The sequence below is a fragment of the Oncorhynchus nerka genome, linkage group LG27 (assembly GCF_034236695.1).
Source record: "Oncorhynchus nerka isolate Pitt River linkage group LG27, Oner_Uvic_2.0, whole genome shotgun sequence".
NCBI classification, from domain to species: domain Eukaryota; kingdom Metazoa; phylum Chordata; class Actinopteri; order Salmoniformes; family Salmonidae; genus Oncorhynchus; species Oncorhynchus nerka.
This window is the reverse complement of record NC_088422.1, coordinates 43,501,653-43,515,085: the sequence shown is the minus strand read 5'-3', so window position 1 is coordinate 43,515,085 and position 13,433 is coordinate 43,501,653. Positions and strand designations below refer to the sequence as shown.

Genomic DNA, 13,433 nt, shown 5'->3' with positions numbered 1-13,433 from the left:
TCTCCAGTTTGACCTGACTCCCATTGAGGTGGCCATCGAGGACATGCAGAAGAAGACCAGGGAGCTAGCAGTAGCCACACACAGGGAGCAGCCCGATGCGAAGATGCTCCAGATGCTTCTACAGGGCTCTGTTGGAGCCACTGTCAACCAGGTACCTCCAGTCACCTGCCTTGGCCCCTAAGAATGGAGTCTTTTCCTTGCCTCTCGTCTTTTCTACTCCCGCGTTTGCAGTTTAACATAGAGCTATTTCTGACTTATTGCTGTTACTCAGTGATTGAACGTTACTCCTCGACTCCACACAACAAATAAAGACAAAAAAACTAGTTTGAAAAGCCGACTGAAGTGGTTCGCATGGTGTATATAGCAGGCAATCGTTTGTGTTCTCCTGAATCCTCCTGAATCTAGAGGAAGCATCCAGTCTTGTAAGTTAACGTGACGATAAACAGCAGGTGGGAGACATGACACATCAAAGAGTCCGGTTCAACCCTAACATCGTCTGTACAGTGCCTCTGCTGATTCGTTTTTAAAACCTTAATTCACAACCTCTCCTTTCATGTCTGCGCTAAACACGGAAACCCTTTGATCTGATGGCTTACAGCTCCCGTCAAACGTTGGCTAAAACGCTAGAGTAATGATGTAGTTACAACATCAGGCCCCAGCTTTCTCTTGGATCGTCTAATCTGACAGCAACCCCTGCTTTCACCTGCTGACTGTATACACAACCTTAATGCTCGCGCCGTCCATAAACAAACACAGCCCTGGGCCTAATCAGTAGAGAGGCACGGTTCCCCCCCTCTATGTTCGTCGGTCCGTCTGTCTGTCCAGGCCCTAGCCTAGCACCTCTGCTTCGAATGCTCGTCAGGGCTCGTTTGCTATGCCTGGCGTGACCCGGTGTCACGCGAATGTGCAGTGGTTTCAGGATGATTAGAAGTTAGAATAACAAGATCCCAGAGAGGGAAAGAATGTGAGCCAAAATGGCTGCTCGTAGGCAGGGTTCAGGGGTGACCTTAGCCACACAGCAGGCCAATCCCGGGTCTCTCGTCTGATCTCTTGGCTGAACATCGTGGCCTTTGGACACATTGGCCGTGTCTCATATGGCACCCCGTTCCTTATGGCCTATGAATATATGAAGCTCTGGTCAAAAGTAGTGTCATTTGGGACACGGACATTATTAAGCCTTCTGTTAGGAAGTAGTTTCCTCTACTGAAAGCAAGGCATTCATCATCCACACTCACACACACACTTTCTTCCTCCCACTCCTCCCCGCTCTCCTTCTTCCTCTTTTATACCATTTTCTTCCTCTGTTTTCCTTCTGTCCTTCGCTCTCTCTCTCTCTCTCTCCTCCCTCCCGCTCTCTCCTCCCTTGCTCTCTCTCCTCCCTTGCTCCATCTCCTCCCTTGCTCCATCTCCTCCCTTGTTCTCTCTCCTCCCTCGCTCTCTCTCCCCTCCGTCCCTCCCTCCCGTCTGTCTGTCTGTGTAGGGACCATTGGAGGTGGCCCAGGTCTTTCTGAATGAGATCCCAGCGGACCCCAAGCTCTTCCGTCACCACAACAAACTGCGCCTGTGTTTCAAAGAGTTCATAATGAGGTGAGAGCCAAGCCAAACACCACAGAGAAACCCATGGCTCACCAGCCAGCCAATGAGAGCTAAGAAACCCTACCTTGCTTTGGTTGCAGTCCGATTCTCTAATTTTTTCCCAAGTGTGCACTCGTTATCAGTTCTGGCACGAATACAGTATTTGGTGGAATATACATTTCTGGCGTTAATGGTGTTAGTGGTGTCTTGAAGCACAGACACTCTCTAAAATAGTACTGTCGTATGGTGGAAATAGAAAAGGACACTAAAATAGTACTGCCGCATGGTGGAAATAGAAAAGGACACTAAAATAGTACTGCCGCATGGTGGAAATAGAAAAGGACACTAAAATAGTACTGCCGCATGGTGGAAATAGAAAAGGACACTAAAATAGTGCTGTCGCACGGTGGAAATAGAAAAGGACACTAAAATAGTACTGTCGTATGGTGGAAATAGAAAAGGACACTAAAATAGTACTGCCACGTGGTGGAAATAGAAAAGGACACTCTAAAATAGTACTGCCACGTGGTGGAAATAGAAAAGGACACTAAAATAGTACTGTCGTATGGTGGAAATAGAAAAGGACACTAAAATAGTACTGTCGTATGGTGGAAATAGAAAAGGACACTAAAATAGTACTGTCGCATGGTGGAAATAGAAAAGGACACTAAAATAGTACTGTCGTATGGTGGAAATAGAAAAGGACACTAAAATAGTACTGCCACGTGGTGGAAATAGAAAAGGACACTAAAATAGTACTGCCACGTGGTGGAAATAGAAAAGGACACTAAAATAGTACTGCCACGTGGTGGAAATAGAAAAGGACACTAAAATAGTACTGCCACGTGGTGGAAATAGAAAAGGACACTAAAATAGTACTGCCACGTGGTGGAAATAGAAAAGGACACTCTAAAATAGTACTGCCACGTGGTGGAAATAGAAAAGCAAGCGAATGACAGTAAAACCAGCTACTGTATGCACACACAGCATCTCAGTCTTGGTAATGTGTTATTACTGGAATACATTCATAGGTGATACTAAAGGAAGCTAGACAGGTAACTAAAACATGACTTAATACAACACAACAAGGTATTTCATTTCCCGTTGGGCAAATGAATAAAAGTTGTTTTCCCTTTAATATCATTCAGCTGCATTTGGTTTTGAATGGAACAGAAAAGTTTTATTGTTGCCTGGGGAGGTACATTTTTATTTAGAATGTTTTACAAATAATTTAAACCAACCATCTAAACGAATGAGGCAGGAGATGTGGTTATTTGGTCCAGGGTGTGTGTCTGTGTGTCCCTGTGTGCAAGAGTGTGTGTGCATCGCGTGGGAACGTATCGTTTGCCTCCGAAAGGTGGCTTTCATTTTGGAACCCTCATGCCACATTCCAACTGCCTTGATTCCTGCAAGCAGGCTGGCAAATATTTACCGTAATTTCAAAAAATGTTTATTTTTCTCCATAATCCATGCAAGCTGGCACGAGCTCCTTATATAGTATCCACTTATCATCCTGCTATTTGCGCTGGAAGGGCGATGGTTGCTAGCTACAGCACATTGAAGGTTTTTAAATGATTTTGTTTCCCCCTGTCTTTCCAGCAGTCCCTATGCATTTACCATATACCGTTAGATTACATTTTCCGTATTACTTGCACTAAAAGGGGAGAGATAAGTGCAACCATGTGTTTAGTTTTTTTAAGCATCCTCGTCTTTCCATTTCCCTGTGCCTCGTTTGTCTGTCGCCCATTATGCATGTTGTAATTGTGAATGCAGGCATGACCCTGTTCTCTGGGAATGAGGTTCAACCTCAGGCTAGTTTGTTTGGTCATCGGTCACTCTACTCCCTGCAACTCTCAGCACAGTTACTACAAGACACATTTCTTCCTCGAGCATTCCTGTAGTAAAGTGGCAGGGCTCGGAGAAAGCCCCAATCAAATACAGATGGACACACGGGGGTTGTTTTTAATAAGGTGAAAACATTTATACATTTCAATGTGAACAGATTTGGGGTCAAATCCATGTCAGTCACATTGTTAGCTCAGGAAATGAACTGGAATCCGTTAATAGAAAATAAGTAAATTAAATGAATTTACTCTGACAAATAATAAGAAGGTCCTGCGTAAAGACCTGACCTGAAATGACTTTTCAGGAGGAGATGAGAGGAGACTATTGAGAGAGAGCCTGCAGTATGTCTTTCCCCCCCCACTGTTCCTCTGTAGGTGTGGCGAGGCTGTGGAGAAGAACAAGCACCTGATCACGATGGACCAGAAGGAGTACCAGCAGGAGCTGAAGAAGAACTACAACCGTCTGAGAGAGAACCTGCGGCCCATGCTGGAGAGGAAGATACCCGAGCTCTACAAACCCATCATCAAACTACGCTTGGAGAATAGGTAACTAGTGCTGCGAGGGTTGACGGGTTTAGGGTCATGAAATATTGTGTGGATGAAGGGCTTGTGGGTAGCGGTTGGTTGAGTAAATATGTAAAAAAAAAAATCTAAATTGTATAATTCTTGTGCAGGCTATGTTTACATTTTCTTTAAATAATTTTTGGGCTGTGCCATTAGTGCATAAACCTAAGCTTTAGGGCCTAACTTTACGCGTGCCAAATAACCTACACACCAATTGCGAAACCACTTTTGGGAACAGGCAGAAAAAGTGAACATTTGAGCCACTGAGGCAAAAAGGACAACGCGTAAAGCTGCAAAATGGAAAATAAAGAGAAGGGAGGGCCAGAAAGGTCATGTTTGGGAAAGATTTGGTGACATGGTAAAAGAGGATGATAGCAGTATGTTATGTATTGATTGTGAGCCGCTACACAAATACCACAGTCACAAGACGGTGACTTCAAATAGGTCTAACGCACGTCAAGGGAACTGTAGCCTACTGTTTAGATGGGTTAAATGGAAACTGACATCTGGACACTGACTGTAGGTCTATAACCTTTCACACAGAACTCCTGCAGGATTAAGCATTTATTGCAGTAAAATGATACACCAAAAACATTTTGACTCGGGAACAGGAGGGGAGAAATAAGATTTCTTTCTTTCAGCATTTTGAGAGAATGCTAATGTGCATTTGGGGACCGTATGTAGAGGTGCCATCATTATCATAAAATCTGATAAGATTTCAGTTCGGCCTGGATGCATATTTTATGTGGCTTGAAATACTATCAGAAACATGGGTTGGGTTGTCTTCACAGCTTAGTATTTCCTGACAATCAATCAAACTGATGTAATTTGGAGATTTTAAACAGAAAATCTTTCACATTTTTGGGCTTAGTTATTGGATTTTCTCCCCGGTCCCTAAAAGTCTTTGCTCCGCGAAAGAAGCAGAGATGACAGAGCACTTTACCGATGTCAACTAGATTGAAGCATTCATTCAATCATTTATGACATTATTCTGGTGAGCAATGGTTTATTTAGTCTTCAAGGCCACATATAATGACAGAAGAAAAGCTGCATATATCTAAGTTGACTAACAAATAGCCTACCAAAATATCAGGAAATACAGTATAAGCAGAAACATAGCTACACTGAACAAAATTATAAATGCAACATGTAAAGTGTTGGTCTCATGTTTCATGAACTGAAATAAAAAATACCTGAAATTTTCCAAATGCACTAAAAGCTTATTTCGCTAAAATGTTGTGCACAAATGTGTTTACATACCTGTTAGTGAGCATTTTTCATTTGTGAAGATAATCCATTAACCTGACAGGTGTGGCATATCAAGAAGCTGAATAAACAGCATGATAATTACACAGGTGCACCTTGTGCTGTGGACAATAAAAGACCACTTTAAAATGCCACAGATGTCTCAAGTTTGCAATTGGCATGCTTACTGCACAAATGTCCACCAGAGCTGTTGCCAGAACATTGAATGTCAATTCCTCTACCATAAGCTGCCTTCAAAGTCGTTTTAGAGAATTTGGCAGTACGTACAACCAGCCTCACAACCGCAGACCACTTGTAACCACACCAGGACAGGACCTCCACATCTGGATTCTTCACCTGCAGGATTGTCTGAGGGGGTGTGGGGAGAGGAGAGTGCTGAGGAGTGTTTCTGTCTGTAATAAAGCCCTTTTGTGGCAAAAACCTAATTCTGATTGGCTGGGCCTGGCTCCCATTGTGGGTGGGCCTTGCTGCCAAGTGGGTGGTCCTATGCCCTCCAAGGCCCACCCATAGCTGCACCCCAGCCCAGTCATGTGAAATCGATAGATTAGGGCCTAATGAATTTATTTTTAATTCACTGATTTCCTAATATGAACTGTAACTCAGCAAAATCTTAAATTGTTTCATGTTGCGTTTTATATTTTTGTTCAATATATATTAGGCAACAACAACAGTGCACCCGTTGTTCAAAAATCATTCTGCCGTCTCTGACTGTAGCCTACAGCGCATTTTTCTTTTTGTTTTTTGTTTGGTAATAATAATTGCCAGCAAACATGAATACATACATACAAAACACCCCCCAGTCCCGCCCCGCCCGAGGACCTAAGGGATAACATTAAATAAAAATGACTAAAATTACAAAAGCAGCACATACATCATGAAGTGTTTCAGCAGTTCAAAGTGCCTTCTTTAGCTCCATGAATGCGAGCGGTAGGCAGCTCCATATAAATGACATCCCAAAAATGGAGGATCCCATTGACGGATAGAGAGTGAGTTTGGAGGCTTCCGTTGAACTGCAACTAAAACATTGAGCCACACCTGGAAGACCTCTTTACCATAAAGTATCAAGAGGAAGAGGTTTATAAGAAGTTGACATTTTGGAAACTAGACCCTTTGAGTTGAATAACAATCTGTAGGACGTAGCATCAAAGCTGACTTCCAAGGTACACCATGAGCCCTAAGGTCAGACCATGAGCCCTAAGGTCAGACCATGAGCCCTAAGGTCAGACCATGAGCCCTAAGGTCAGACCATGAGCCCTAAGGTCAGACCATGAGCCCTAAGGTCAGACCATGAGCCCTAAGGTCAGACCATGAGCCCTAAGGTCAGACCATGAGCCCTAAGGTCAGACCATGAGCCCTAAGGTCAGACCATGAGCCCTAAGGTCAGACCATGAGCCCTAAGGTCAGACCATGAGCCCTAAGGTCAGACCATGAGCCCTAAGGTCAGACCCAGACCATGAGCCCTAAGGTCAGACCCAGACCATGAGCCCTAAGGTCAGACCCAGACCATGAGCCCTAAGGGCAGACCATGAGCCCTAAGGGCAGACCATGAGCCCTAAGGGCAGACCATGAGCCCTAAGGGCAGACCTGAGACGTAAATAAAATAAAAATGATAAGGTAGGTAGATTTAAAACGGTCTTTTAAGATCTTGGCATGAACAATGTCCCTCATACCACTTACTACACAGATTCTCTATCCTTCCATTGAGGAAAACATATTGGTCGACGACCAAGTAAAAGACCCGAAGAACCCACATGCCATTTACATATACCACCATTTTTCTGCGGTGCGGCAGGTAGTAACCAGCTGTGTTTGTTACAATGGGACCAAAATGTAGCTTACATTGTTTGATAGAAATGGCTACAGCACATTTTCTATATTTGCGGGTTAGGGTTGGGTGCGGGAATCAGATTTTCACTTTATCGCATATAGTCGGGCGGAAGGGTTATTAGCAATTGCGGGCGGGTGTGGGTAAACAACTACAGGTAATGCATTATCAAAGTGTGCCATGCAGGGTTGAGTCCAGTTGGGACCAAATGTGAGGGGAAATGCCACCCTATTCCCTATTTATTACCCTATTTTTGAACAGATACCTGTGGGCCCTGGTCAAAAGTAGTGCACTATATAAGGACTAGCGTTCCATTTGGAACACTATTGATACCTGAATCTGTTTCATAAGAATGCTTCATTTAATTGAATGTTCACCCTATCACCAGTGCGGTTTGCTTCTGTCCTCAATGTGACAGTTGCTGTGTATTATTATTATTTTTTAAATGTTGCCTATTCCACCATGCAAATGTAATTAAACAGTCACATCCTCTCCCTCTATGCTCTCCCCTTCAAAGAGATTCCATCAAACGGCTCAGTTTCCGCAGAACCCCGGAGGAAAACTCCTGAGAAGGACAGATTTATCTATCTGAGAGAATCTCCAGAGGCCGGAGAAGTAAGGATGTTGTAAAAGTAGAAAAGGAGGTGAAGAGGAGAAGGGAGCTATCAGTCCTCATTCACCATGGAAGAGCAGTACACACATGATTACACAATGGAGGACTTACAATCATGTCTGAATCAACACAACATTGCAATACATTGTCATTGCTTGTTGTTTATTTTTTTATTTTTTTTACAAGAAGCACAAATACATTGTGTGAGACCATAATGAGCACATTACGTAGCAGGTAATGTGCAATATTGAGCAAATTTGGCATTTATCCGTTTTTTTACATTGCTAGTTCTCCTGAGTTCTATGATTACTGTGAGTCCTAACGATTCTGCAAACTGCTGTGGGTATGAGAAAGAAGGGTAAAAGTCCCACATTATAGTCCTTGCAGGGCCAGGGACTGTGTGTGTGTGTGTGTGTGTGTGTATGTGCGTGCCCGTGCACCACAATACAAGGGAACATGTTTTCTTTTTGTAAGTGTCCTGATAAGGAATGCATGAAATCTGACTCATACTAAATGACTGACGATAAATCACTCTGTTCTCTGCAAAAGTCCTCCTTGGACTTGCACTTGTATGTGTGCAACTCTATAGACTCTCACACTGTAAAAATAGAACTCTCCAGTTAACTCGTAATGCTATATTTGATATATACTTAGTGTACAAAACATGAATATTGAGATGCACCCCATTTTGCCCTCAGAACATCCTGAGGGCAAAATTCGTCGGGGCATGGCTAGAAGGTGTCGAAAGCCTTTCGCAGGGATGCTGGCCCATGTTGACCACAATGATTCCCACAGTTGTGTCAAGTTGGCTGGATGTCCTTTGGATGGTGGACCGTTCTTTATACACACGGGAAACTGTTGAGCGTGAAACACCCTGCAGCGTTGCAGTTCTTGGCGCACAAATGTTCAAAGGCATTTAAAAAATGTGTCTTGACCATTCACCCTCTGAATGGCACACATACACAATCATGTACACTGATTGAAGTGGATTTAATAAGTGACATCCATAAGGGATCATAGACTGATAAATTACATCCAGGTAAAAGCTATGTCATGGACAGAGTTCCAAGTGTTTTGTACACATTCAGTATATATATATATACAGTGCCAGTCAAAGGTTTGGACATGCCAATTCATTCAAGGGTTTTTCCTTTTTTTTTTTTTTTTTTTTACTATTTTCTACATTGTAGAATAATAGTGAAGACATCAAAACTATGAAATAACACATATGGAATCATGTAGAAACCAAAAAGTGTTAAACAAATCAAAATATATTTTAGATTCTTCCAATTAGCCACCCTGATGACAGCTTTGCACACTTTTGGCATTCTCTCAACCAGCTTCACCTGGTATGCTTTTCCAAAAGTTTTGAAGGAGTTCCCACATATGCTTAGCACCTGTTGGCTGCTTTTCCTTCACTCTGTGGTCCAACTCATCCCAATCCATCTCAAATGAGTTGAGGTTGGGTAATTGTGGAGGCCAGGTTATCTGGTGCAGTACTCCATCACTCTCCTTCTTGGTCAAATAGCCCTTACACAGCCTGGAGGTGTATTGGGTCATTGTCCTGTTGAATAACAAATGATAGTCCCACGAAGCGCAAAACAGATGGTATGGCGTATCGCTGCAGAATCACAGACAGTGTCATCAGCAAAGCACCATCACACCACCTCCTCCATGCTTCACATGGGAACCACACATGCGGAGAACATCCGTTCACCTACTTACAAAGACACGGCAGTTGGAACCAAAAATCTCAAATTTGGACTCATCAGACCAAAGGACAAATTTTCACCGGTCTAATGTTGCTTGTGTTTCTTGGCCCAAGCAAGTCTCTTCTTCTTATTGGTGTCCTTTAGTAGTGGTTTCTTTGCAGCAATTTGACCATGAAGGCCTGATCCACGCAGTCTCCTCTGTGCAATTAATGTTGAGATGCGTCTGTTACTTGAACTCTATAAAGCGTTTATTTGGGCTGCAATTTCTGAGGTGCAGTTAACTCTAATGAACTTATCCTCTGCAGCACAGGGACTCTGGGTCTTGCTTTCCTGTGGGGGTCCTCATGAGAGCCAGTTTCATCATAGCACTTGATGGTTTTTGCGACTGCACTTGAAGAAACTTTCAAAATTCTTGAAATGTTCCAGATGTCTTAGTAATGATGGACTGTCATTTCTATTTGCTTATTTGAGCTGTTCTTGCGATAATATATGGACTTGGTCTTTTACTAAATAGGGGTATCTTCTGTATACCACCCCTACCTTGTCACAACACAACTGATTGGCTCAAATGCATTAAGAAGGAAAGAAATTCTACAATTAACCTTTAACAAGGCACACCTGTTAATTTAAATGCATTCCAGGTGACTACCTCCTGAAGCTGGTTGAGAGAATGCCAAGAGTGTGCAAAGCTGTCATCAAGGCAAAGGATGGCTGCTTTGAAGAATATCAAATCTTTTTTTGGTTACTACATGATTCCATATGTGGTATTTCATAGTTTTTGATGTCTTCGCTATTATTCTACAATGTAGAAGATAGTAAAAATAAAGAAAAACCCTGGAATGAGTAGGTGTGTCCAAACTTTTGACTGGTACTATATACAGTTGAAGTCGGAAGTTTACATACACTTAGATTGGAGTCATTAAAACTTGTTTTTCAACAACTACAAATTTCTTGTAAACAAACTATAGTTTTGGCAAGCCGGTGAGGACATCTACTTTGTGCATGACACAAGTAATTTTTCCAACAATTGTTTACAGACAGATTTTTTCACTTTCCAGTGGGTCAGAATTTTACGTACACTAAGTTGACTGTGCCTTTTAAACAGTTTGGAAAATTCCAGAAAATTATGTCATGGTTTTAGAAACTTCTGACAGACATAATTTGAGTCAATTGGATGTATTTCAAGGTCTACCTTTTAAACTCAGTGTCTCTTTTCTTGACATCATGGAAAATCTAAAGAAATCAGCCAAGACCTCAGAAAAAAAATTGTAGACCTCCACAAGTCTGGTTCATCCTTGGGAGCAATTTCCAAATGCCTGAAGGTACCACATTCATCTGTACAAACAATAGTACGCAAGTATAAACACCATGAGACCACGCAGCCATCATACTGCTCAGGAAGATGAACATACTTTGGTGCGAAAAGTGCAAATCAATCCCAGAACAACAGCAAAGGACCTTGTGAATATGCTGGAGGAAACCGGTACAACAACATGTGTATCCACAGTAAAATGAGTCCTATATGGACATAACCTGAAAGGCCGCTCAGCAAGGAAGAAGCCACTGCTCCAAAATAGCCATACAAATGCCAGACTATGGTTTGCAACTGCACATGTGGACAAAGATTGTACTTTTTGGAGAAATGTCCTCTGGTCTGATGAAACAAAAACAGAACTATTTGGCCATAATGTCCATTGTTATGTTTGGAGGAAAAAGCAAGCCGAAGAACACCATCCCAATCGTGGCAGACTGATGCACTTCATAAAATAGATGGCATCATGAGGATGGAAAATGATGTGGATATATTGAAGCAACATCTCAAGGCATCAGACAGGAAGTTAAAGCTTGGTTGCAAATGGGTCTTCCAAATGGACAATGACCCCAAGCATACTTGCAAAGTTGTGTCAAAATGGCTTAATTAAGGACAACAAGTCAATAATAGAAAATGTGTGGGCGGAACTGAAAAAGCGTGTGTGAGCAAGGAGACCTTCAAACCTGACTTACACCAGCTCTGTCAGGAGGAATGGGCCAAAATTCCCCCAACTTATTGTGGGAAGCTTGTGGAAGGCTACCCAAAACGTTTGACCCAAGTTTAATCATTTAAAGGCAATGCTACCAAATGGTAATTGAGTGTATGTAAACTTCTGACCCACTGGGAATGTGATGAAAGAAATAAAAGCAGAAGTAAATAATTTTCTCTTACTCTGACATCTCACATTCTTAAAATAATGTGTCGATCCTAACTGACCTAAGATTGGAATTTTTACTATAATTAAATGTCAGGAATTGTGAAACACCTTAGCCAAATACATTTAAACTCAGTTTATGTAAACCTCCAACTTCAACTGTGTATGTGTGTGTATATATAATTTTTTGTTAGCCTATTATGTCTATGTAGATACTAACAAAGATTAATTTATTATGAGTTCACAAATGCATCAAGGCACATACATCATAACTGATGCCATCACCAACCAAACCTAAATGGCAAATCTGTATGTACACAGAGACTGAAATGCTATTTAGACGACACATCAGAGAATGCAAATACAAATGTTTACAGTTATGATACTTTTTATTTTATTTTCTTCATGAAAATATATATTTGAGATAAGATACAGTATCATCACTTTAGCTGGCAATAACAATATTGAAACAATGTTGTTTACCATGACTAAATGTGACAAAGCCAATGCACATATCAAGTTTGTTTTTGTTGTTGAAAAAAATGGTATTAGGTGCCAAAATAAAGACATCCTACAATCTATGTTTACCAACAAGACAGGTTTCAAGTATTTGCCCAGGCTCTTAATCTTGTTTGTTAATGTTGATGTCATGTTGTAGAATGTCATGTATACCAATAGAGAAACCATTTGTAATACTACTGGGAAAACGCAATAATCTGATTAGAAATACTTATGGACAAAGAGACATATATTAATATATGGCTCTGCATATGGGTATTCATTCACATTATATTCTGTGTTCTGTTACAATGTAGCTGCATAATAGTACAGTAAGTGAGTATAGGACATACTGTAGGTAGTGGCCTACCAATAAACACTGGATTCCTTGTTTTTCATTTTGTGGTATTTTGAATCTGTTGTTCATCAGTGCTTTATTGAAAATGTTGGATTTGAATGAATTATAAAGCACACATATCAATGCCATTCAATTGTGTAGGCTACATCTTTGCTGTGGTCATTATTGCCCCACTTATCACTACATTATCATTAGACTTAGCATAGACTAGAGAACTCATGATTTCACAATCCACATTCTTGCAAATATATATACTTTCGTCATTAGCTTAAAATGTTGGATAAATATCCACCTTCAGTTACATGGAAGCCTGAATTGGAATTTAGAACATCTCGAATAGGCCTACAGATTTAACTAGATTCGTAGTATACCCCTCTGCTATATTCCGATAAGCAACCTCGTTTTTATTTGACCAGTGCGCAAGAGCTCCTTTATATAGCTCCACCTGGAAGATTACAACAATAGTCTAGGTACAGTAGGTTAATTCATGAGACATTTTAAACATGACTAGGTTTACTTTCGTATCATAGAATGCATCATATAATCCACATTTCCACCTATCCGTTTTTAATCATAATTCACTGAAAAAAATATATATACAAAAGCATTACACAAATTGAGAAATTATTTTAATACACGGAAAATACACCACTGGTCAGAGTATTTTCCGCGTGAAAAACAGGCAACGTCCCGGGCGCGCAATTTTCCCCACCCTGATGTATATTTTGGATTTGTACTTTAGCATGTGTTACTTTGATTTTCTTTTACCATTGAAGTGTTTTGTATGTTATTATCAGGTTATATTAAGTTGCACTGAGATTGAACTACAATTGTTTTTTTTGTTTTTTATACAATTGCCTTCATACTGTATAGTAATAAAACATGCAGGGAACAGGTCTCGAACCCTCGACCTTCTAGCCCGTGGTCCGGCGCGCTATCGACTGTGCCGCAAAAGCATGGTCGATCTACTTCACGTCGCCTGAATATGACGG

The 13,433-nt window shown here is 41.3% G+C and overlaps 1 protein-coding gene across 4 annotated transcripts in view; it reads left to right on the top strand.

Moving 5' to 3' along the window:
• dock8 (dedicator of cytokinesis 8) overlaps positions 1–12,569 on the top strand; it is a 92,551-nt gene extending 79,982 nt beyond the window's left edge. For all 4 annotated transcript variants that reach the window (XM_029638302.2, XM_029638303.2, XM_029638300.2 and 1 more), the window contains 4 exons: positions 8–151; positions 1,481–1,587; positions 3,795–3,965; positions 7,592–12,569. In XM_029638302.2, coding sequence (XP_029494162.2) covers positions 8–151; positions 1,481–1,587; positions 3,795–3,965; positions 7,592–7,643 — 474 coding nt within the window. In that variant the 3' untranslated portion in view covers positions 7,644–12,569. The remainder of the gene's footprint in view (positions 1–7; positions 152–1,480; positions 1,588–3,794; positions 3,966–7,591) is intronic.
• Positions 12,570–13,433: the final 864 nt, after the last annotated feature.